Source organism: Balaenoptera borealis (genome assembly GCF_965194805.1).
Source record: "Balaenoptera borealis genome assembly, chromosome: 5".
In the NCBI taxonomy this organism is placed as follows: Eukaryota; Metazoa; Chordata; class Mammalia; order Artiodactyla; family Balaenopteridae; genus Balaenoptera; species Balaenoptera borealis.
In genome coordinates, this window is record NC_138862.1 from 71,415,310 (window position 1) to 71,441,925 (window position 26,616).

At 35.7% G+C, this 26,616-nt stretch overlaps 2 protein-coding genes across 18 annotated transcripts in view; one reads left to right on the forward strand and one right to left on the reverse strand.

The window, feature by feature from the left end:
- Window positions 1-3,323, forward strand: part of DRC9 (dynein regulatory complex subunit 9) — a 67,694-nt gene extending 64,371 nt beyond the window's left edge. Inside the window, exon 12 of the mRNA XM_082392346.1 lies at window positions 2,332-3,323. Coding sequence (XP_082248472.1) covers window positions 2,332-2,351 — 20 coding nt within the window. The 3' untranslated portion in view covers window positions 2,352-3,323. The remainder of the gene's footprint in view (window positions 1-2,331) is intronic.
- Window positions 1-26,616, reverse strand: part of LRCH3 (leucine rich repeats and calponin homology domain containing 3) — a 108,326-nt gene that overhangs the window by 12,838 nt on the left and 68,872 nt on the right. For 3 of the 17 annotated variants that reach the window (XM_082392313.1, XM_082392302.1, XM_082392309.1), the window contains 9 exons: window positions 20,748-20,799; window positions 19,889-20,038; window positions 16,500-16,550; window positions 14,770-14,823; window positions 10,457-10,528; window positions 6,676-6,724; window positions 5,713-5,820; window positions 4,085-4,203; window positions 3,330-3,467 (listed from right to left, as the gene is read on the reverse strand). In XM_082392313.1, coding sequence (XP_082248439.1) covers window positions 3,330-3,467; window positions 4,085-4,203; window positions 5,713-5,820; window positions 6,676-6,724; window positions 10,457-10,528; window positions 14,770-14,823; window positions 16,500-16,550; window positions 19,889-20,038; window positions 20,748-20,799 — 793 coding nt within the window. The remainder of the gene's footprint in view (window positions 1-3,329; window positions 3,468-4,084; window positions 4,204-5,712; window positions 5,821-6,675; window positions 6,725-10,456; window positions 10,529-14,769; window positions 14,824-16,499; window positions 16,551-19,888; window positions 20,039-20,747; window positions 20,800-26,616) is intronic. The other 14 variants (XM_082392307.1, XM_082392317.1, XM_082392305.1 and 11 more) reach the window with 9 other exon arrangements.

Sequence of the window (26,616 nt, forward strand, 5' to 3'; positions counted from 1 at the left end):
AGTTTCTTTCGAAATACCTGGACTTATGACCTCCCCTTACAATGAGGGATCATTTCTTGAACTGGGGGGGAAAAAAAGCCTGGTTCATATAGTACATCATGAAAGTGTTTCTTAAGTTACACTCAGAGATCTAATTAGCAGGTTTTCAAAGAATTACAATAAATCACTATGTGTTAATGTAGCCACAAAGAAACTGCTACGGTTTTTCATTTGTATTTGGCTTTAATTTTATATTCTCATCAGGAAAAATCTCTAAGAAAGTAAGTTACAAAGCTCTCTGTATGGTCAGAATAAGGGGAGAAATAGTCTAATATGAGGGAGAGCAATTCAGTATGAAGGAAAAATAGATATAAATATCTATACTGAAATCTAGTACTGTAACAGTATCCCCATTAAAGCAATATTGACTTATTCATAATAATCAGTATCATAATTTAAAAGTGAGGGATTTTTTTGCTTTTAATTAAAATACTGGACGGTTTTCATCTGGTTGACTCAAAGTCCATTTTTCCACCCCCAAATGTTATAATTTGGGAATTTTTACATACTGAGGTGTTTCTCAACTTTATAGGTCATTTATTAACCCAAAAGATCCCCTCTTAAACAATTTTATTTAGTAGGCCTACTTGCTTTTAAGTGTCAAGGATACTATTTCAGGAAAGACCTCATTTATTTTACTTTTTAAGAGGAATACATGTTCTTGAGAGAATGGACCACTTGTAACTCATCTCTGTACCTTTCATCCTATTCAGAATGCCTACCACTGACTAGCTGCTCAATAAATATGACTAAATGTTGTTGTTGATTTCATTAGCAAGTTTTAAATGCTCTAATTTCATGTTATATCATGTTTCTTTGACAAGAAGGTCCATGTGTTTTATGTCTCTAAGTGGTTTAACATTGATAAAATAGTTTTATTTTTCCTGTATGTAAATACTTTACATTCTTAAATGAAAGGCACTATGTTTGGTTGATGAAGATAAAGAATCTCAGTCACCCTTCCTCTCATATTCCACTTTCTACATGAGCTCCTTGCTACTTCCTAATTATTTCCCCTGAAAATGAAGAATGATAGATTTGTCTTTTCTTATTACTAAAAAAATTTATTTTTCTTAATTCAGTTGACAGAAACTGGGAAGAAGGCAAAGTATGGATAAGCCCTTCCCCTTCTGGCGTTGCCAAATAGCATGTCAATTCCTGTTCTCTTAATCACCACCTTTAGGAGCAAAACCAAGTCTTTCAAGTCTTTGGAGGCATAGTTGATTTGGTAGTGCTACTGTTCCTCTCTGCCTTTTCTACACAAAGCTGAATGCCTGTTTTCTGAGGTCACTAAATAAAAAGTGGCTACCTATTTTCTTTAGAAGCAAATGCATGACTCTGTTTTTGGATATGCTAGAGGGGAAAGGGCCATGTCAGCCTCTTGGGACCTTGGTAACAAAGCAGCTTTTATAATTAGAATCAAAGGTCCTTGGGAGGCTTAAACGATTTACATCTGGGGAGGCAGCAAGATGAATGTCCAGAGTGGCAATCTATAGGCCTAGATACAACTGCAATTTGAGTAAAGGATTTGCATCAGGAAGTATGTAAATAACATACTTATGTTATTTAAATAACATAAATAACAACAAATGACGAGAAAATGAGATGAGGGCAAAACCTTTGAAAAGGTTAGACACGGCTAAGCATGTTACAGATGCACAATATCCATTCAGACTCATCAAAAGAGCTGTCACAACATCAAATAATAATCAAATGCAATGTGGAAACCTTGAGTACATCCTGTTGTGTGTGCATACTAGTGAGGGGAGAGGAGCAGAGCAGCCATGAAAGATATTCTTGGAACAACTGGGGAAATCTGAATATAACTTGTGGATGCTTTTGGTGCCTCACCCAATGTCTCTTTACTTAGCCTGTGCATCCATCCTCATTTCCTACCCCCACTCCCTGCTGGCTGCTAAGGGCTCAGAGCTGTCCCTGCTCAGTTTCAGCCTGATCCCATAGGGAGCACCGTGAATCAATCACATCACACTCCCACCTTGAGGAATAGGGCTCAGCCACCACACTGTTCATCCCTGGCTTCAGGCTACGGGTAAGAGCAAGGTGGCCTAGGACAATTCTCAGAAATATTTAGGGGGTAAGGTGTTATAATATCTGCAACTTTTAAATGGTGCAATTAAAACACACACACACATGAACACGCATAAATATAGACAAAGCAAGATGGCAAGATGCAATGAATGTCAGCTCTAGGTGGAGGCTTTAAGGGTATTCTTTGTGTTATTCTTCCAGTTTTTCTGAAGGTTTGAAATCTTTCTTAATAAAAATTTGAAGGTGTGCGCCGCAACTACTGAGCCCACATGCCACAACTAGAAAGAAGCCTGCAATGAAGAGAACCCCTGCCACGATGAAAGAGCCGCCTGCTGCAACAAAGATCGTGTGTGCTGCAACAAAGACCTGATGCAGCCAAATAAATAAAAAAGAATGGAAAAAAAATATTAAAAAATTTTGAAGGAAGAAAAAGGAGAGTTGTGTCAATCTAAAACTTGCTCTTTCTCTTGTGGTTGCCATCCTGATACTGATGTCCATATCTAACCAGCAGTCTAAAAAAACCTGCCAGTCATCTTGAATGCATATTCTGCCTCATTTTCCACCTGAGGTTGGTCCCTCAATAATGTCACTTCTACCCCGAAATATTCATCATTCTAAACTGCAATTATAATCACATTATTCCTCTCAAATTCTTTCTGTGTTTCCTGATTGTCTACACTAAGATAAACTTCTATTTCCCTGACATGGGACATGAGGCCCTTGTGACATGGGACATGAAGCCCTTGTCACATGGCCCTTAGCTTACCTCTCTAGCTACATCCTCTGCCATTTACACCAACACCTTGTGAATGATCTATTCTGAACAACTTAAGAAATCCTTGAATATGCCATGACCTTCCTTAGCTTTTTAGTCTAGGAATACTATGCCCAGAATGCTCTTCTCCCTCTCTGTACTGCTGGCAAATTCCTACTCATATATCAAGAATTAGTTCAAATTTTACCTCCTCTGGGAATGCTTTCCTGAACTTTCCAGGCAGAGTTGAAGTGGCCCCTTTTTTGTATTCCCATAGCACACTTCTTACATACCTCTTTTATAACATCACACACAGCTGTTAAGTTATTGTTTACATGCCTACTTTTTCTCTAGTAGAAGTGAGACCCGGAAGGCAGGGGCTGGACTTTGTTCATATTTGTACCCTTAGCATTCTCCACAGTGCCTGCCTCTGTACTTAACAAATGTCTGATGAAGAGCCAACTTTTTTTAAGCATTATAAACTTACTACAGCTGGTGAGGGAACGTGAATGCTTGGGACAGATCGAGGCCGCACATGATTGGCCAAATGGCAAAGAACAACACCATCGGTTAGAGCTGCTCCAAGATCACAAGGCAGAGATACTTTTAACCGGTACTCAATATGCTAAAAGAACAGGAAAATGTGAAATATATTAATTCAAGAGTGGCTGACACACAGGACATAATGGAGTCACAATGGAATATTTTTAATTAGAAATCAAGTTAAAAAGCAAATAACTTAAGCACCACAATCTCTATTTTATCTTTCTATCCCAAGTCAATAATTTAAGGAGATCATATATATATATATATGTATGGCAGCCAGGCGACAGTGCTGCAAAGTTTCACAACAGAATTCACTTACAATTTTCTGACTAAAAAAACAAAAAACAACTAGATCCAATTTTAAAATAAACACTACGTATGATGTAAGTGTGGTATGTATCGATATATGTATATGTGTACATACATATGAATTATTATTACTCTAACAAGATTTCTTTAAATCATGAAGCAGAAAAAAATTTTAAATGAGTAGGGTCAGGGGTTGAGCTTTATGGAATAACCCATCTCATTTTCCTAGTAAACAAGTGAAAAAATTCATCACACAATGGGCACCACAGCACACAATGGGCACTTGTTGATTCTATTAAAAATTATAAGTCAAATGAACAAGTGATGCCAGGATTATGGGCTACAGCAGTATCACTGAAAAATGTAATTCAAAGGCAATGTACATACTTTCCGTAGTTGGTCTATTAACTCCAGCTCTTCTTCTCTCTGTCTTGAATTCTGTCTTGTTACCGGATCTTTAAAATCAGTGGTAGGTGCAGAAGATGAAAGGAAGGGTGACGCATGACCTAAAAAATATTGGTATGTAAGATAGAAAGGCGACTGCCAGTGCTGCAAAAATACTCAGATCCACCTGATCACAGTTTCCTTCAAAGTACAGCACTTTCTACTTCTGGACTGACCTTTTAAAACAAGTTTTTATTATGGAAATTTAAAAATATGCACAATTATAGGGAGAATAGTATGAAAAACTACCACATGTCCATTACCCATTTGGCTCAACTACTTTGTGTTTGATTACATCCATTTAAAAACGTTTCTATTGAAAAATATCACATGCAAAAAATTAGACAAATCATAAGCAAACAGCTCAATAAATTATCATCACAAAGCAGACACAAGCAAGTCAATAAATGTAACATTACCAACACCGAGGAGACCCTCTCATGTTCCCTACCCATCAGTACCCAACAGTTATTTCTAGTACCACAGGTTCTAATTCTAACGATGGACCTCCTGGCTTCTAACACCACAGATTAGTTTTGTCCATTTTTGAACTTTCTACCTATAAAACCATATTATATGTGTGTATGTTTTTATGTTTGGCTTCTTTTGATCAACATTATAAGATTTATCCACATTGTTGTGTATACTAATGTGTTCATTTTCATTGCTTATTTAGTATCCCATTGTACAAATATACACAATTATTTACCCATTCTATTGTTGATGGACATTCAGTTTGGGGCTATTATGAATAATGTTGCTATGAATAATTTGGACATATCTTTTGGTACAGATGTGTACATATTTCAGAAAGCAAAATTGCTAGTCATAGGATATACAAGGTTCACCATTAGCAGATAATGTAAACAGTTTTCCATGCTAATTAACAATCCCACCAGCAGTGCATCTCTGGTTTGAGTTTAAATCTCACTGTGAGTGTATCTATCAGTTATGTTAAAAATAGTTATTTTGGGAGTGAAATGTCTGTTTCCACTTCTAGGTAACCTTTGGGGGTCAGGCAGAAACTTGCCACATTAACTAAAAACCATGAGACTAAATAGTTCTTTTTTTTTAAAATTACTGATTCATTTCTTTAACAACACAGAAAACAGATTTTACCAACAGAAAAATCTGAAAAAGAGCACACTACAGAGAGAAGGGACATTCCCTGAAGCCCTGAAAGAGTAATTTTTTTGTTCAAACACTATAACCTGCTTTTAGGTGGTACTGAGAAACTTTCTGACCAAAATGAATTCAAACAAGATTAAGATTCTCTTCCTTTAATATCGGTGAGATCACAGACAAACGCAGAGTTTAAAACTTTTGCCTTGGTGACATCTCAGGGTAGAAGTTTATTTATTTATTTGTTTGTTTGTCTGGCCTCACTGCGCAGCTTGCAGGATCTTAGTTCCCTGACCCACGGTTGAACCAGGGCCCCGGCAGTGACAGCGCAGGGTCCTAACCACTGGTCTGCCAGGGAATTCCCAGGGTAGAAGTTTAAAAGCATGTAACATATAATGTCATTGTATAACCACCCCCCCCCCAATGCCCCTTTTAGCACTGCCACCTACCTTTATTTGTTTCTGCCCTGACAGCTCCTCTGAAAAGGAAGCTTTCAGGGCGCTGGGCCTGGTTTCTCTGAATAGCAGCAGGAAAAGAATATGCAGGGGAATGATGAACTGAATCAGCATGGAAAAGCAAAATAAGATTAAAGAAGATGGAAAAAAATTAAATATAATAACAGACACATGACAAAAGTTCAATAAATGGCAAATGAAGAAAAAAGTTAAATATTGCAATGATATAAAATGATAATTTTGTTTATTAATAGAAAATCTGGTATAGAAAAGTAACCTCCGGGACTTCCCTCATAAGCCAGAGGTTAAGACTCCACGCTCCCAATGCAGGGGGCCCAGGTTCGATCCCTGGTCAGGGAACTAGATCCCGCATGCCACAACTAAAAGATCCCGCATGCCGCAACTAAAAATCCCGCATGCCGCAACTAAGACCCGGAGCAGCCAAATAAATAAATACTTAAAAAAAGAAGAAAAGAAAAGTAACCCTGAAAGTGGGAGGGCTGCTTGTATGTATTTTTATTTTTATTTTTTTTGGGGTTGTGCCGTGCAGCTTGTGGGATCTCAGTTTCCCAACGAGGGATTGAACCTAGGCCATGGCAGTAAAAGCCTGGAATCCTAACCACTACACTACCAGGGAAATCCCTGTTTGTATGTATTTTTAATTGTCATGTTACTTTTGGTATATCAATAAAGGCAAAATGAATGTTAATATATTAAATATAGTCTCTTGCAAACCTACAGCCCTGCTAGCTCTTGCTCGTTTTTTCATATCAAATGGCTGAGTGGCTGAATGACTAGTTGAATTAAAAAGTGAAAAATGTGCAGAGTTCCCAATTTTGTGTCTGATTTCTCATTTCAGAAAAGGAAGCCACAGCCATCTAAGGAATAATTTATCAGGAAAATCCTGGTAAAGAATTATAATCAGGATGTGGTTAATTGCACTTTTGTGTCTATTACCTGTTTCTGTTGTAGGTGAACTTGATATAGCATTAGATCTGTGATCATTCTGTGGAGAAACATAGATACATCAATAATTATTATTCAAGAAGAGGTACTTTCCACATTTATGGAAAGTACCTCTTTCCACATTTGGGATTATATCAATAAAAGAATAAAAACATGCAACTCTCCTCCAAAATTAAGTCTAGAAATGAGAATTTGGTATAATAATTCTGAATATTTTTTAAGGCCAAACATTTTTTTAAATTAATTTTTATTGGAGTACAGTTGCTTTACAATGTTGTGTTAGTTTCTATTGTACAGCAAAGTAAATCAACTATATGTATACATATATCCCCTCTTTTTTGGATTTCCTTCCCATTTAGGTCACCACAGAGCACTGAGTTGAGTTCCCTGTGCTATACAGTAGGTTCTCATTAGTTATCTATTTTATACATAGTATCAATAGTGTATATATGTCAATCCCAATCTCCCAATACATCCCACCACACCCCCAAGGCCAAACTTTATTTAGTTCTACAGAATACAAGATTTATGTAATGCATTCTCTAAAGATAGTCCTATTATATAACAGGCCTTTCCTATGACTGTGAAAAATGAAACCATCCTAAGGTAGAAAATTTTATTGGGAAATGTATGGAAGAGAATAAAATTTTATTTTATAATAGTATTTTTCTGGCATACTTTCTAAAGTATTGCTACCTCCCTCCTTGAGTAATGTTTTAAGAAAGAGTGATGAAGGTTTCTTCATTTCAGTTAGGAAATGAGGTATTTAAAGATGATAGTTGTATTTCGAGACTAGTATATGAATCCAAGATGTTTTTAATTTATTGACCAAAGGAACTGTAAAGAAGGAGGAAGAACTAGCTCAACTGGTATAGAGTGTACCTAAAAAAAGGGAATGGAGTTAAGCTAATTTAAAAGGAAGCGTTGGTTAGCTGGGTTAAAAATACTGAAGACTTGGCAGAGGAGTAGAATCAAGAAAAGCTAGAATAACAACAGGTTTTCAGGCCTTGATAGCTAGTTATATTCAATAATCAATGAGTTGCACTCAATCATTTATGATAACTGAGACACATTTTTGAACAGAATGACTTTAAAACACACACACAAATACACACACACATACACACTCCCATGCTTTTTTCTCCCTTTTGGTTTTCAATATTTTCAGAAATCTTTTATCTGAAGTTGGAGTTGGGTCAGGTGAGATTAATGATGACAGGAAATTTAAACTGCTATAAATAAATAAATAAACAGAAGCCATGCTGTTGAGAAAATTCTTGGACTGATCTGAAAGACAATTCTGTGGTAATGATTCCTTGGTTTGATAACTCTTAGGCCAAGAATTAAGACTTAAAAAGTAAGCTGCGCTCTTGAGTGAAGCAATGTATTACATCTTCATTAGTGAAAAATACAACATGTTCATCAAGTTTAAAGATGCCAATAAACTAAGTTTAGGATGCTGAGAAGAAATGAAAATTTAAATAACAAATTTAATTTAAAATAAGAGCAACAGGCACTAGTAAAAGGAATAAATGGGCCAATGAGGCAAAAGCTGGATATCTTTTTAAGGAAACAAAATACTATCCTTATTTTCAAGGAAGATGAGGTAGGAAGGAGAAAGCTAGGATCAATGGTACAAACAGAAAAACATAAAAAGTAGAGATTATTCCAGATACAGATGAAAAAAAAAAGTTTTTTTAATTTAAAAAGGCCTATTACAGTGAGATAGACTGGAAACTTTTTAACATATTTAGGAATGAAACGATAAAGTTATTAGACAACTCTATCAGAGTAGAAGGAAGAGCTGAAACACATTCCACTGAATGGCAGCAAATGTTCTCTACCTCCAAGAATACCAAAAGATAACATACAGTTGGGTGTAATGAAAAACAAAGCCAGAAAAGAGGGGACTTACAAAATGGTGATTTAAAAAATATATTTTTATTGAAACTATAAATCTAACTGCTTACATTCTAGGATACTGAAATAATTCAAATCACGCTGAGGCCATTGACTAGTATATCTGAGAACTTTTGGAGAACTGGAGAGCAAAAAATGGAAACTGATACAAAGTCAACTTTTAGTGCCTAGTTAAGCAACAAAAGAAATAAAATCATGCCTAAATATAGTATATACCTGCTGCAAAGTAACTGAGATACCAAAAAATAAAGAATAAATATTTTTAAACGAATCATTTGACAGTGCAGCAGGTCCGACAGGAAGAATGTTAGACATTACACAACTTCTGGCACATTCAGATTTGGCCTTACTCAACTATAATTCTAGGGGAGGATAAGCTCCAATGCCCTAAGGTATCCACTGAGTGTAACGAATTAACTTTTCTCCTATATACCTAGAATGGTACTAGTTATACACCTTCTTTGGAAAAATTTTGAAAACAGTCCCTCAAATAATTTTCTTTGTAGTTCAAATAAGGAACCTAGCTGAGAAAGGCTAGCAAAAGGTAAATACAGACGAGAATTATAAAGTTTCTTCAGGAGTCATCCAGGTATGTGTAGCTTCAATAGTAACCAGAGAGAAGGTTTATCAGGTTTACAGATGTTATAAAGTTGGGGTCAGCATTTAGAAGGACATGACGCAAGAATTTGAAAGTATTCCGGGAAATTAGAAAATTTTAAATGTTCGAAAAGCAAAATTAAGTATTTAGGAAAACAAAAGATACAAAGTTTAGAAATTAATTATCATTTAGGAATATAACTAAAACATCTCAGAATTACAATGGATACTGAGCAAAATGAATACCAAAATGGAAAAAACCAACCTAATGCTCAGCATAAGACGTGAATAACCCTTGTTTCATGCTCAGTACCACGTGGGCTCTAATGAGGGATATATTTCTAGTTGGGAACTGTGGAGTCAAAACGGAGGGCAGAGAACTTGTGAAAGTTCATAAGGACAAACAGGCTAGGAAAGGCACATAAAAGGGCCAAAGCTTATTTACGGAGAAGACAAGGGTGGCATCATAATAGTTTTCAAATATAAAGATTCTCCACATAAGGACTGCTAAGTAACTAGAAAATCTCCACTCTGGAAAGACAAGAAGAAATAGGTGTAAACCACAGGAGGACAGATATAAGTTAGACAAGGAGAGGACCTTGTTGACAGTCAGGATTATGAATCATTTCTTAGGTATCATATGATAATAAGTATGGAATTACCATCCCTAGAGGCCTTTAAAAAATAAAATACCACAGGTTTTTAATTTAGACTTACAGGCCATATGATCTCCATTGTAACTATTCCTACTCTGCTTTTAAGTGCAAAAGCAGCCATAGACAAATGGGAGTGGCTGTATGTCACTAAAACTATTCACAGAAACAGGTGGCCTAGGGACCATAGCTTGCCGACCTCTACTGTAATAGGGTTTTGGCAGTGACACTTTGGGGGACTGATACTCAAATTATTTTGCATGCCCATTAGACAACAGAGTTAACTCAATATCATATATTAACCAAAATAACATAGTAACTCATGACAAAAAACCCCCAACCCTTTGATAAGAAAATTAGAAGGACATTTCAAACAAAAATCTCAATATAAAGAATTAACAAAGGCTCTATGTTTCTGGCATAATAAAACTTCCAAAAAAGTTCAAGTGATATTAATGTTAAACTTAGTTTCATAAGCTTAGTTATATTTCATACAATTCTAGATTTCAGACTGTTGTTAGACCAATCCATTGGGAAATTTAAGACCTCCCCTGCAAACCTCCTCTTCAAAGTTCCTGATAAATTACAGTAACAAGATATACCTTAAGAGGCCTGAAGGCAGAAGAATGAGGCAGGGTAGCAGCACAGCCCACTTGATTCACACCTGACAGCGACTAAATTGCAAAAGAGAAAGAGAAGAAACAGAAGGCAGCATTTATGTTAGCAAAATGTCAGGCAGGCAGGCAGGCAGAGAAAAGGAAAGGTCACTGACAAACTTTCAAATGGTTTACTAAGATATTGATAGGGCAGAAAGAGAATAGTTGGGGGGAAAAAACCCTATAATTTATTAAACACAGTTTTCCACCTGTTTAATTCAAATTATTTCAATACCTCATACCACATTAATCAAGAAATGAAAGGCAAGATTTATTAAACACGATTTTATATAGAAATAAAACTGAGTACATCAAATTTTTTTTAGCAAAATGCCTTAGAAACAAATGAGTCCTGTGCTGTTTCTATGACAGGGGAAACAAATCCAGTCAAAGAGCTCATTTTAACTGATCAGAATTGGCATGAATAAGAGCAACATCTTTTCAATATTAATCCAAATTAGATTTATTATAATTCAGTTTAATGGCTCTGATGTGAGAAGCCAGGACATGAGGATTTTGCATCACACCTTAAGGATGAACCAGCATTTCATTTCTGCTTCTGTAAAAGTCCAAATGACCTCTGAGAAGTTAAGTACAATTTTCCTTTTCTTTGAATCCTTTATCCTTTCACCAGCCTACATAAAACTAGTTAGATATATTAGAGATATAATTAGAGACAGTTAAGTGTTAGAATCTATTGTATAGAATTTTGATTACAGATAAAAGCTGCTCAAAACATGACAATTTTTTCATTTGGTGGGGAGTGAAAATCAGAGAAGACAGAACTTTTACAAAGGGCGCTTGGGTAAGATTGTATCTATTAAAAATGCCAAAGGCTTAAAGATATTAAAGCCTTTATAAGTTAAATAATTTTTAAAAATTTAAACTACAATCACAAATAATGAATAAACGAATAACGGATAAATGAACAAGAACACACGTGGTGTTTAGGAAAAGGTGAGTAGGATGGTCAATATAATAAACACAACTATATTTTTAATAAGTTGATAGATAGCAATGTCTTTTTCGTGTGTGCAAAAAAAAGCATGTAACACACACTGCAACATTATCTTAAGGCAGAAGAAAGTGAGGAAAGAAATGTACCAAAGAACAAGGCTGTGACAGCAGTCTTACATTGTATATGCCTTCACCTGTTTAGATTTTCTGGGCCTCCTTATGATCAAATGGACTTGAATTACTGTCAGTCTCAAATATAAAAAGGCTAAAAGCCACTATGCTGGCAAAGAAGGAAAAAAGGATGGAAGGAAGAGGAAGTGAAATGAACCTAGATCCTTTCTAGTATCTAGAGATGGGATATAGATACATATGGGACATATATGAAAGCAACAGAAGCCTGAAGGGCAATCCTAAGAGAATGTTAGTGTAACTGATATTAAACATTACTAACAGTTATTTCAAATCCCATATTTCAAGGTCTTTAAATCAAATCCAACATTTACTTGCTATATCATCAGAACTTCTCGAAACAATTTTTTTTGAGATTTTTTTTTTCTGATCGTGATTTTATTTTTTATTTTTTTATTTTGGTGGCACCACGCAGCTTGTGGGATCTCAGCTCCCCGACCAGGGATTGAACTGGGGCTACTGCAGTGAAAATGCCGAATCCTAACCACTAGACCACCAGGGAACTCCCCTAATGAGCAATTATTAGATGTACAGAATACATGTTCACTCAGGAATTATTTATTAAGCAACTAATATATCCCAGGAATTACGATAGGGATTGAGTATACATAGGTAAATGCAACAGAGAATATCCCTGTGCCCATGAAGCTTACAGTCTAGTAGTCTATAGGGGGTGGGGGAGAGGGGGAGATACAAAACAATAGACACCCATCTAAAAGTACTATGACGAAAAAAAAAACCAGTGGAGACAAATTTGATTTGGGGGTAGGCGTGTTGCAGAAAAGCCACTTTAAGGGTGTGACATTTAAGCTGATACCAGATAGATCAGTAGGAATTAACCAAGGGGTATATGCAGGGAATGAGAGGCATTCCATGCAGAGGGAGCATCATTTGCAAAGATCCTGAGGTGGGAAAGGGCTTGCCATATTTTCAGAGCTGAAAAAATGCTGATATAGCATGACCCCAGAGATGAGAGATACATAGTACCCAGAGTACACAGGAGCTTATAGGCCATGTTAAGAAGTTTGGAACCTACTCTAAAAGGTTTGTAGGCTTTGTTAAGAAGTATATGGATTTTGGGACTTCCCTGGTGGTCCAGTGGTAAAGAATCTGCCTTCCAATGCAGGGGACACCAGTTCAATCCCTGGTGGGGGAACTAAGATACCACATGCCGCGGGGCAACTAAACTTGCACGCCACAGCTACTGAGCTCGCGTGCCTCAACGAGAGAGCCTGTGTGCTGCAAACCACAGAGCCCACACGCTCTGGAACCCGCGCGCCACAGCTACAGAGCCCACGTGCCCTGGAGTCTGCGCGCCACAACTAGAGAAAACGCTCACGCCACAACTACAGAGAAGCCCACGTGCTGCAACTAAGACCTGACGCAGCCAAAAAAATAAATAAAATAAATAATAAATAAATCTAAAAAAAAAAGTATATGAACTTTATTCTACTATATGAAGCCACTGAAAAGTAGTTTTGAGAAGATCAGAGGTATGATTTAAAAAATGACTTTTTGTTATACATACATGTTGGGCACTATTTGGCATGCAAAAATATGTGAGACATGGTTCTTGTTTGTAAAGGCCGTCTAATTTAGGCCAGACATGAATACTGTTAAGTAAAATAAAAGTGTATGTATTTTGAAAATGGCTGAAATTTCAAATTTCACGCTAAGGGGATTTTATTGTTTTTCCAAATTCCACTTTTTCCTTGACAAAAACGCCTGGGCATTCAGCACTTACTATATGTGTTATTAAATCTCATCTTCAGTTTCCTAAAGTGTTTCAAAGTGTTTTCAATTACAGTACAGGAGGCAATATAGCACAGTGTTCATGCAGGTTCTCAAGTCACCCGGATCTAGATTTGAACCCAGCCTTGTACTTACTAGCTGTGACCTTGGAGAAGTCACATTCTGGACAAAACATTCTGTGCCTCAGTAATCATTTGTAAAATGGTGATAAGTTTAACTCTTAAGGCTGCTGTGAGGAGTGAATGAGATAATTCTGGTAAAGTGTCTGGATCATCATAGGCTCTCAATATTTTTCTACATTAAATTGTTATTTGCTTCTCATGCCAATTAGCTTTGACTAAAACTCCAGAGGCTTACTTCTTTATAAGACTGTCAGTTAAAATGTGCTTTAGCCATCTTAAAGGAAATGATGATTACAGAACACAGAAATTCTGACAATGAAAGTTTATGTAATAGAAATCTCATGCTCAAGTATGTAGTTCATGCAGTAGTATGCACAATGGCGGCAGTTACTAGCTCCTAAGACAGGAATTGCTACAGACAACAGGCTTTTGAACTGCTAGTTTTCAATACTATGGTGAAAAAAATAACATAAAACATGATAGGAAAAGCAATTATGTACATGGTTAGAATTCTCTTGCAAAGCTGATAAAAGTAAGACTCTCAATAAAGCTCTGAAGTTATACTCATTTTCAGCTGATGAAACAGGCAATAAAAGTAAACCAGTGTGTTTTAAGGTATCTTCTAAATTTGCATGTGTCCAATAAAATCAAATACAAAATTTAAAAAACAGTAAACCAATGTTAAAAATGATCAGTAGACAGCATTCCAAGTTAATGTTTCCCTGAGCTTAAAATATAAAATGGGTATGGAGGGATAATCTTGAGAGCTAAAAGTTTGGGATTTTCAGTAGGTTAAAATAGATAATAAAATAGGATGCCAAATATACATTTGTATAATTAGCATCATGAAGTAAGGGAACCATTCATCATACAGGTGACTTATAAGACAAAACAGTGATTAATAAAGTTCACCTGGAATTAGAAACAACATTTAAAAAACAAATATATTATTCCCTCTCCTCCAAACACACATACAAAGCCAATATGGTTCTCAATGCAAATATTTTACTTTTGGAAACACTAACAAAGATATTTGAATCATATCTGCAGAACACTTGGAACACTGGGTAAATCATGAGAAGTAATGTAGGGAGACAGTTCTAGCTATTTGTAAAGCATTTAGTAATGATGCTCATCATGTTTTATGGTATTTAGATCAATTCAGAATGAAAAGTACAATAGCTATTCCCCAAATCTCGACACAGCAATGTAAAACTCCATTTTGTGCAAGGTTCTTACCACTAACAAGGCACTATCATCAGTGTGCTGAGACCTTCTGGATGGGAAGGGACACTGGAGAGGTGGAGAAAAATGAAGCAATGTCAAAAACAAGCTATGCACACACATGACGAGTTTCACAAATACACAAGCAAAGAGACATATTAACACATACTTGTGAAGATGCTGACATACAGGACCACATTCACAATCATTCAGAATTCATGCATTAAAATAGCTAATAAGTTGTTTCTGGGTAACGGTTTTCTTCTAAAGAACTTAAACAACTTCAAATATGATCTTATTGCATAGAAACTTTCTAAAGCAAGGAGGGGAATAGGAATTATTCTCTGTTCTGAGAAGAGAAAGCTGAAGATGTAGCAGTAACATAAATAATTTGTGGTCATTTAGTGAGCTAGTGACAAATTCAAAACAATAAACCCAAGAGTCATGATTTCTAGTCTAGGCATCTCTTCATTGCCTTTCTCAGACAAAACAAGGGTACAACTGGAAATTTTAAAACTACACATGTTATTTTCCTGAGGAGCTTTAGTTTTCAGATAATGAATTACTCCAGAATGACCAGTAAGAAGGAAATGTTGGGTAAAAAAGGAAGAGTGTATTAACTTATCAAACTTTGATTGTCAAAGGTTTGTACAGAGTTATTACCATGTGAAGAAAAGACAACTGAAAGTGCTTGAGTGAATCTTTCAGGTACTACACCAATGCATAAGCTCTCAAATAAATGACCAAAAATAGTTATTATATGTCCAATAAAATTTTAAAAAACTTTATAATGGATAATTTAAAACATTTCAAACAATACATTTTACCATTCCAGAAACACTTGTGCTTTGAAAACACTGTGCTGAAGATTGATGCTTGTAAAGCCCCATGTGTTAGGTTTTCAAATAACTTATTTTACAAAAAGCAAAGTCAACACTCACGTGAAATAATGCCTTTATGCATTTTTTAAGGAAGTAATGATCATAAATTGAAAAAATAAGAAGGCAAAGATAAAGGAAAATAGCTAATGAAAAAGCCAAGTACAAAAAAATATTCATTTAGTAATAAGCTTCATTTTAACAAGTCAAAATAGGTGCACAGATTTTTTTAAAAAATAATGAATCATAAATTTTATTTCAAAATGTAAATGTCACTAAACGTGCACACACGTTAAAACAATAAAATTTACAATCTAGTTTGTTTTTTTCTTTTTGCTAGGACATCATTATAATTCAGAATCTAGCTGTATAGATTTTTTAAAGGTTAATAAACAATCTTACATGTTACTTTGTAATGAAAATGTACTACTTAATATTATAAAACTAATGTGTACAAAGTATAATCAATAATATACACACAGGAAATGAGCACTGAAGCTGAAATACTATGTAGAGTTTTTTGTTTAATACCGACACCATTCACGTGTGCCAGATACAGCTCTCAGGACCATCTCTCATTACACAGTAGCTCTGAAAATGGATGAGGGAGATGATAACTCTGCTGGGATGGGAGGAGGGAAATAATCTCCAGACGGATGTGTATAGATTTAAAAAACCCCGATCTATAGATTCTGATAAACTTCCTGGCCTGTGTCTTTTTCTCCCTAGTAAGGAGAATTTTGTGAGGGGGAAAAAAGAAAATGGCAATATTTTGATCACTGAAAACATATGATAATCACATGCAAAACATTTCATTTTCATTGCAATAATAAAAAGTTCCAAAGAAAGGTGATGATATAAACTTACCTCACCGTCTAAGGGGGGCTGTTGTTTTTGTGGACTTTGTGACGCTTTTTGCTATATAACCCCACACCCCCCAAAAAAGGGAAGCTGGTCAGAATCTAGAACACTGGGAATGAAAAATGCTATTTACTAAAATGATCACTCACATTAATCTCTGTATCTCTCGTGTATGGTATTTTTCTAGATTTACTGGTTAAAAGAAGCTGCCCTTTCCCTTAAATAGCTTACAATTTAAATGAGGAAAAGCAATAAGCTGACAAACAGTATTTTCCTGTGTCTATAAGCATCTATAAAGAGAAATTTTTAAAAACTATGTTTTTTATATGTACATGGATATAAACACATTCACAGAGTAGTAATCTCTCACTAAATTCTCTCAATGAAATCATCCTCTCTTTCTTTAATGGCTTCAAATATCACTCTAATGCTAACAGCTTTAGCTCTCTCCTATCAGCCAAATTTCAGGCTTGCATTTTCAAATGCCTGTGGAAACTCTCTACTTAGAAACCCCACTGTCATCTCCTGTTCAACATAACCAAAAAAACCCCTCAATTTCCCATACTAACTGGGTATTTCCCCCCAATTTGCTAATTTCTGTTATTATGTCAATTAATAATATCACAGTATCTGTACAGTGAGTGTTTTACAATGTGTTCTTATACACAGTATCTCAAGTGATTCTTCTTATTCTGTGAGATAAACAAACATCATAATCATATTCTTTTAAAGATGAGAAAATTGAGGATAGAGAGGTTATATGATATGTGCAAGGTTACAAAGTTAGTAAGTAGCATAATTGAGATCTGCACCTATGCCTTCTGACCCCAAATCTGACATTCTTTCCACAAAGCTAACTCCCATTAAAACCATTCTTTTAGCCTCAAACCCTTGCTTTGGAAGCTTTTTTTTCCACTCATTTTCAGTGATTTATTCAACATTCACTACACATCTATGTATAAGACATAATGATGCTTCTCTTGAAATCTCTCTTATAGTTAATTTATAAAACCCTTTGTGGTAGTAGGGGGTGCAGCATACACCATACTAGTAAAAGTACTAGGTGCAGCCATAATAATTCTGAAATAGTTAATAGTTAAACATTAAACATATGAGAAAAATAAAGGCACAGAATGGCTCAGTAACTTTCCAAAAGTCAAGCACATACCAAGTAGCAAAGCTGGATTCAAATTCAGATATTTCCGATTCTAAGCCCTTACCACAGGACAACACTGCCTTTCCTTAGGAAACTTAGAAATCATCTAGTCTTATGCCTTCATTTTGTACCCTAATTTAATTATTGCAATTACTCTCTATTTCATTTTCCTTCTTTCCTCATCTCTTTCTAACATATTCTAACATGAGTAGATTAGTTTTTTCCCTGTCTTGTTTTTCTCCTGCTTAAGAACTAAAATTGTTCTTTTCTGCCTAATTGTTCAAGATCAAACTCTAATTTGACATTTAATCAAGGCTATCTACAATATAATTATCTCTTACTAGTTATATGACTTCTACAGAAGGCAAGCTAAATGAGTTAATTTATGTAAAATGCATAGAGCAACACTTAGGACATAGTATGTGTTAGCCATTATCATTTACTGAGAGTCAGTATAGCATTCTGGTCATAGACCAGGGTTTGGAGCCAGCCTGTTCTTTTTTTTTTTTTTCTTTCCAGTTTTATTGAGATGTTTAAGGTGTACTAGCATAATGATCTGACTTACATACATGATGAAATGATTACCACAGTAAGTTTAGTGAACATCCACCATCTCATAAAGATAACAAAAGAAAAAGAAAATAATGATGAAATGATGAGAACTCTTAGGATTTACTCTCTTAACAACTTTCACATTTAACATATATTTTGTACATTGCATCCCTAATTCTTATTTATCTTATAACTGGAAGTCTGTACCTTTTGGCCACCTTCAGCCAATTCTCCCTCCCCCATGCCCTGTCTCTGGTAACCACAATTCTGACCTCTTTTTCTATTAGCTTGTCCGTTTGTTTGTTTTTGAAGTATAACTGACCTACAACACTATGTTAGTTCCTGGTGCAAAAGACAGTGATTTGATATTTCTATACATTACAAAGTGATCACCATGATAAGTCTAGTTACCATCGAGACTTTTTTTTTTTTTAAAAGAAACTGTTTATTTTCCATCAGCTTTATTTCCATTTTCTGTTCAGCCTGTCTTGATTAGAATCTTTGCTCTGCCACTTATTAGCTGAGTATTTAACCTCAGGAAAATTGTTATCCTCCCTGAGCATCAGAGATCATCATCACAGGCTTGATACATTTGAAAAAATGTAAGAGAATTTATCATGTGTATGGTACTTAAGGAAGATATACTTTGGCTAGAGTTACGAAACAAGAGAGAAAGCATTTAGAGGATGAGTGATTCATTTGTTCAATCATTCATTTAAAAAATATTTATTGAGCTTTACTAGGGGCTAAGACCTGCTTAAATCTAGGGATATAGCAGTGAATAAACATGACAGACATGGTCCCTGTCTTCATGGAGTTTATGGATAAATGGGAGAGACAGATATGTTATATATATGTGTGTGTGTGTGTGTGCATGCGTGTGTGTGTGTGTTTTTTTGGCCACACCACGTGGCTTGTGGGACTTTAGTTCCCCGACCAGGGATCAAATCCAGGCCCTTCACAGTGAGGACGTGGAGTCCTAACCATTGGACCACCAGGTAATTCCTGGGAGAGACAGATATTAAACAAGCAAAAATATAAATAATTATTTAACTATACAGAAAAAATTCCAAGGTGATTTCAGAACAAAAAGACTTAAGTAACATAGGCAAAAAATCAAACCAGGTTTAGAGGCAACTATAGAGGCTGATTAAAAAAAGAAGTATTAACAGGGGTTGTTAATTGGGTAGATGTGGAGAAAACAGAAAGTAAAGAATCAAAGATGACTAAAGTATTAAGCCTGTGAGCCTTGCAAATTTTTGGTATTCCTTAGAGGTAAGGAAGTCAGTGATAGGTTCAGATAACAATAGTTTATATTTGCATGGTACTTTACAGTTTACATATAGCATTTTCACTTTCTTGATGTACTAGAGATTTAGGAAATGGCAGCTGGACAGTAAAGTGATATGTCTAACGATAGACAGGTAGTTAAGAGTAGAGACTATCACTGTCCTAAAAGCAAGATAAATCACTTCTGATTGTCCTCAAGCCTATCTACATATGAGGACAATTAATCTAATCACAAGCAGGAGACAGTTATACTATTTACTTGAGAATTCTTGTAATTAAGATATCAACTCTTTTTTTTTTAATTAAGACAATAAAACCTGACATCCTCAGAAAAACAAATAAGCACTTACTTCTAAGAAACTTTAGGAATATCATTCAATGAATCCAAAGGACTCACCTTGACAAAGTCCAGGACAGCATCTCTTTGAATCTGCTTGGTCCTTATTTTCTCCTCCTCATACTGTAGGGCAGCAAGTTGTGCCTCTCTCCGAGTACGTTCTATTAATTGTTCTCTTCTCCGATGAAGTTCCAAGTCTGCATGTGAAAACTAGAAGAAAAGTATCATTTTGCATATGCAAGTAGCGATAAAGATCAACTTACCAATATTCTTTATCAATTTGGGAAACTACTGCTGACCCAAGCAACTTTTTTTTTTTTTTTTTTGTTTTCTGGCTTTATTCATTTATTTATTTATTTATGGCTGTGTTGGGTCTTCGTTTCTGTGCGAGGGCTTTCTCTAGTTGCGGCAAGCGGGGGCCACTCTTCATCGCCGTGCGCGGGCCTCTCACTATCGCGGCCTCTCTTGTTGCGGAACACAGGCTCCAGACGCGCAGGCTCAGTAGCTGTGGCTCACGGGCCTAGTTGCTCCGCGGCATGTGGGATCTTCCCAGACCAGGGCTCGAACCCGTGTCCCCTGCATTGGCAGGCAGATTCTCAACCACTGCGCCACCAGGAAAGCCCCCAAGCAACTTTTACTTTGCAGTCACCTAGCATTTCTTCAGATGTGTTTATTGCTAATCTTTTCCCATCTTTGCACTGTGTTCTTACATGTATTATAAAGACTTATTTTCTGTCTGGTGTCTAAAAACACTGTTACCAGCATAAGGTGCACATATTATATTAACTGTAGATTGAAGAGACAGGTAATGAAATTTATAGATATTTGGCAATTAACTGTAATTTAAGTATTATAAAAGAAGAAAACCATCTTAATTTTAAAAAAACCCACAAACTAAAACTGAAAAAAATGTTTTTACCTGATTATGACTCGGTGATAGTGATAAGAGAGAAGATGGCTCAGCTGGAACCCTGACCCAAAAAAGAAAAAAAGGAAAGAAAAAACTCTTTGATAAGACAGACAGATAGATAAAAGACAAGTAGAATTTTATTGTTAATGCAGCTTTCTATTAATCAGCAGGCAAACTGTCTGGTCAGCACTGAAAGACCAATTGCATTTTGTAAACTTGAGCCCAAGTCACTAAATTAAGCTACAGGAACACCTGATGTCTCCAACTCACATTTCACGTGATGATATCACTGATGAAGCTACAGATAGCTAACAACTGTCTATGACAGCCAGTGCTGACAATACGGTTATTTGAGATCACTTCTCAAACAATATCGTTTCTTTACAGCACACAGAACTACAATCTTACTACCATGACTGAAACAAGATACATGTAAATGGAGATGGTTTATACACAAAGCCATTTTATCAGCAGAAACCTGGAATACTACAGAACCTGTAACTGTACGTTTAAAGCACTCCTACTCCCATTTTAATTGAAGAAGCAATTTTAACAACGAAAGTAAAGATTTTGTTGATTTTTATCTTTTAGAAAAACATGAAACCTGATTTGATGCTTAAAAAAAACAGTAAAACTTGCGTCTCGGTTTTATCAGTGTTAATTCTTATACTTCGATATATATTCCCTGTTGTAATCCCTGAATTTTAAAAATATAATATGTAAGAAAACAAAAACTTAAGCTATTCTACTATACTCTTTCATGCCACTTTTTTTTCTTATATTGGTTCCAAATCTTTGAAGTTTTCACAAAATTCTTTTTTTAAAAAAATTTCTAGCCATTAAAAAAACTTTTGACAGAATAAATTATGTTTATAATTTTTAAAAGGAACAGAATAAATAACTACCAAATAAATTACTTCATAACTTCCTACACAAGGTTTAAAATAATGTTAAAGCTAGGGAAAAACTTCCTTAACTTTCTACTAATCCTTGTCAACCTTTATCCTAGCACTCCTAATCAGTGCATCCTCAGTCACAAGTCTGACAAGATAAGAGGAGGAGAGTGGGTTGGTAGGGTAAGACTTTTAACTGGGATATAACCAATAATGAGAGATGAGTGACTCCAGTACTATATACTAGTCTGGGAGAAGAATAACTGGCATTAACTGTAAATTTGTCCCAAACTACTAATTTCACTGTTAACATTTCCTATAGCTTTTATTGGCCATCTGTAGATAAATGACACCAAAAAACCCAGAAAGGACCATGTAAACCCATCCCAAGTGGGTTTATGTGCCCTGATTTGAACACTATGTTTTAATAATGCTTTTCAAGCAAAACCTTTTAGTATACACCTTCTTTCTACTCCCATTTCTTTACTCTCTTTTTATACCAAAACCTCTTCAAAAAGCTGGTTAAATCCATTGTTTCTACTTCATTTCATCCCATTTTATTTTGAACCCACACCAATCTGGATCTGTCCTCATAACTTCACTGAAAACTGCTCTCTTCAAGTCTGAGGCTTTACATGTCCAAATCCAATAGTTATTTCTCAGCCCTCACCTTACTGAACCTACCAGCAGTATGTGTGACACTGCTTATCTCTCTCCACATGTCTTGAGATGCTCTCTTCACTTAGCCTCTGGGATACCACCCTCTCCTATCCCCATGACCTTTCCTGCTTAAGCCTCTTTTGCTGGTTGTTTAAGCCCTAATTCTCTCCCCTTTACTCCAAACTTATGTATCTACCTGCTTACTTGATAACTCCCCTTGAATGTCTAGCAGGCACCTTAAGTAGAACATAACCACAACTTAATTCTCATCTCACAGTCCAAACCTGTTCTGCCTTGATAACACTCTTTAGTGTTCCTTGAACATACCAAGCATGTTCCTCTGTCAGGGCCTCTGCCTAGACTGTTCCTCCCCTAGATAGCCAGAGTGCTTGATCCCTCTATTTTTTAGGTTTCTATCAAAATATTATTACCTCATAAAATTGCTCTCACTCTCCCCCCACTCTGACTCTACTCTTTTACCCTGCTTTATTTTTCTTTATAGCACTTAGCAGTTCCTGACAAATACTTGTTACATATACTTGTCTACATCCATTAAAAGATTAGCTTTATGACATCAGGGACCTAGAACACAGCCAGATGGCTGCAGTGCTCAAGAAATATTGTTTAAATGAATGGCAGTGGCATCTTCCCCTCAAAACGTATGGGATACTGAAACAAAAACACAGGTAACTATATGCCTTTTTAAATCTTGAACTTATTTGAGCAGAGTAAGAAGCAGACTCTGAACTGCCCTTCTGCTTGTCTTTGTTCATAAAACCACATTTAATAAGAGTAGCTTTTCTAGTTTTGTCTACCTAACATGAAACTAAAAATTTCCAGGTATTACTCAACTGTTCTGTAATTCTATACTGCTTCTAACTAGAAATTAATGAACTTCCCAGGACCTAGCCTGACATTAGCATCTCTCCTGAACTAAAATGCCAATCAAATTATAAGTGAGCCCTTAAAAATTTTTTTTGATATATAAAATGAATGATAATTTTGTTAGTTTTAACTTCAAGTTTATTTAATCCATCTTAGCAAATAACTATAAAACACCAATTTATCAAAATACTTTTAATGTATCCCCCTACCTTTACTATCCCCCAGGCAAGTAGTGTCTTGTGTTTGTGTGTGGGAGGGGTAGGTAGGAAGAAATGTACATGGTGGGTGATGGGAGGGGAGGAGAATTAGGAGAAAAAAACAGGTAAGCAACTTTTCAGCAATGACTAATGAGCAAGTAGCAATATGTAAACTGACTCAATTCCTCTCAGTCTTTGTAACTGGAGGACTGATCAACTTTTTTGGTTAACATAGTACTCAGGTTACAGACAAGTCTTGTGAGCCTGAGAGCTGCCAGTCATTCGGAGGTGATTTTGTTTTTCTAGGTTCTAATTCATGATTCCATTTGAATGTAAACTCTAGGAGGACAGGAACTTTCAAAGTTCACAGCTATTTCCCAATATCTAAAAACGTACTTAGCACAAAGAAGATATTTAGCACATATCTAACTAAAACAAATGAAGTTATGTATTGATCTTAGAGCTTAACTGATTCTTGGGATAAAGTATGGAGTTCTTATCCAAAGACTGTATTAAGGTCTAATGCTTTGAGACACCCAATTAAAAGTAATCATTGATTCAGTTTCTAGCACTGTGGCAGATTAGATACTCTGAATGACTCTTCCAATGGAAACAAAAAAACTGTTCAATAAAGTAATCTTTTAAAATGCATTGCTAAAGTGCCATAAAAATAAAGAATCCACAGATTCTAAAAAGAAGTAAAAACAGGAACTATGGATTAAGGTTTGGTAGGCAGACTTTTGGCCCCCACGATCTCCACTCTGGTGTGTTACTCTAATAAATATGTTACACGTCAGAAAGGACTTTGTAGATGAAATTAAGGTTACTAATTGGTTGACCTTATCCAGGTGGGCCTAATATAATCATACAAGTCCTTAAAAGCAGAAGAGGAGGCAAGAGAGTTTGTGAGATGTGGCAGAAAGGGAAATCAGAGATTCAAAATGTGAGAAGGATTTAGCCTGTCACTGCTGTCTTGAGATGGAGGCAGCCAAGAACCAAGAAATGTAGGTGGACTCTAGAAGCTAAAATGACTCCCAGCTAATAGCCAACAAGGTAATGGAGACCTCAGTCAATAACTGCATGGAACTGAATTCTGCCAGCAACCTATATGAGCCAGGAAGTGGATTCTCCTCCAGGGTTCTCCAGATAGGAATCCAGGCCATCCAACACCTTGACTTTGGCCTTTTGAGGCTGTAAGCAGAGAAACAAGAGAAGCCTGCCCAGACTTCTATCTCTCACAACTGTAATATAATAAATAGGTATGTTTTAAGCTACCAAATTTGTGGTAATTTGTTACATAAGTACTAGAAAACTAATATATAAGGCAACTGAGCAAAAAGCTGGCTTTCAGTCAGTAAATTTAAGAAAACTGAAATCGTATCAAGTATCTCTTCTGACCACAATGCTATGAGACTAGATAGCAATTACAGGAAAAAACTGTAAAAAATACAAACACGTGGAGGCTAAACAATACGCTACTAAATAACCAAGAGATCGTTGAAGAAATCAAAGAGGAAATCAAAAAATACCTAGAAACAAATGACAATGAAAGCACGACGACCCAAAACCTATGGGATGCAGCAAAAGCAGTTCTAAGAGGGAAGTTTACAGCAATACAATCCTACCTCAAGAAACAAGAAAAATCTCAAATAAACAAACTAACCTTACACCTAAAGCAATTAGAGAAAGAAGAACGAAAAAAACCCAAAGTTAGCGGAAGGAAAGAAATCATAAAGATCAGATCAGAAATAAATGAAAAAGAAATGAAGGAAACAATAGCAAAGATCAATAAAACTAAAAGCTGGTTCTTTGAAAGGATAAACAAAATTGATAAACCATTAGCCAGACTCATCAAGAAAAAAAGGGAGAAGACTCAAATCAACAGACTGAGAAATGAAAAAGAAGTAACAACACTGCAGAAATACAAAGGATCATGAGAGACGACTACAAACAACTATATGCCAATAAAAAATGGACAACCTGGAAGAAATGGACAAATTCTTAGAAAAGTACAACCTTCCAAGACTGAACCAGGAAGAAATAGAAAATATGAACAGACCAATCACAAGAAATGAAATTGAAACTGTGATTAAAAATCTTCCAACAAACAAAAGTCCAGGACCAGAAGGGCTTCACAGGTGAATTCTATCAAACATTTAGAGAAGAGCTAACACCCATCCTTCTCAAACTCCTCCAAAATATAGCAGAGGGAAGAACACTCCCAAACTCATTCTATGAGGCCACCATCACCCTGATACCAAAACCAGACAAAAATAATACAAAAAAAGAAAATTACAGCCCAATATCACTGATGCATATAGATGCAAAAATCCTCAACAAAATACTAGCAAACAGAATCCAACAGCACATTAAAAGGATCATACACCATGATCAAGTGGGGTTTATCCCAGGAACGCAAGGATTCTTCAGTATACACAAATCAATTAATGTGATACACCACATTGACAAATTGACGGATAAAAACCATATGATAAACTCAACAGATGCAGAAAAAGCTTTTGACAAAATTCAACACCCATTTATGATAAACACTCTCCAGAAAGTGGGCACAGAGGGAAACTACCTCAACATAATAAAGGCCATATATGACTAACCCACAGTCAACATCATTCTCAATGGTGAAAAACAAACCATTTCCTCTAAGATCAGGAACAAGACAAGGGTGCCCACTCTCACAACTATTATTCAACATAGCTTGGGAAGTTTTAGCCACGGCAATCAGAGAAAAAAAAGAAATAAAAGTAAAAGTAATCCAAATCGGAAAAGAAGAAGTAAAACTGTCACTTTTGCAGATGACATGATGCAATACATAGAGAATCCTAAAGATGCTACCAGAAAACTACCAGAGCTAATCAATGATTTTGGTAAAGTAGAAGGATACAAAATTAATGCCCAGAAATCTCTTGCATTCCTATACACTAACAATGAAAAATCTGAAAGAGAAACTAAGGAAACACTCTCATTTACCACTGCAACAAAAAGAATAAAATACTTAGGAATAAACCTACCTAAGGAGACAAAAGACCTGTATGCAGAAAACTATAAGACACTGATGAAAGAAATCAAAGACAATACAAACAGATGGAGAGATATAACATGTTCTTGGACTGGAAGAATCAATATTGTGAAAATGACAATACTACCCAAGGCAATCTACAGATTCAATGCAATCCCTATCAAATTACCAATGGCATTTTTTATAGAACTAGAACAGAAAATTTT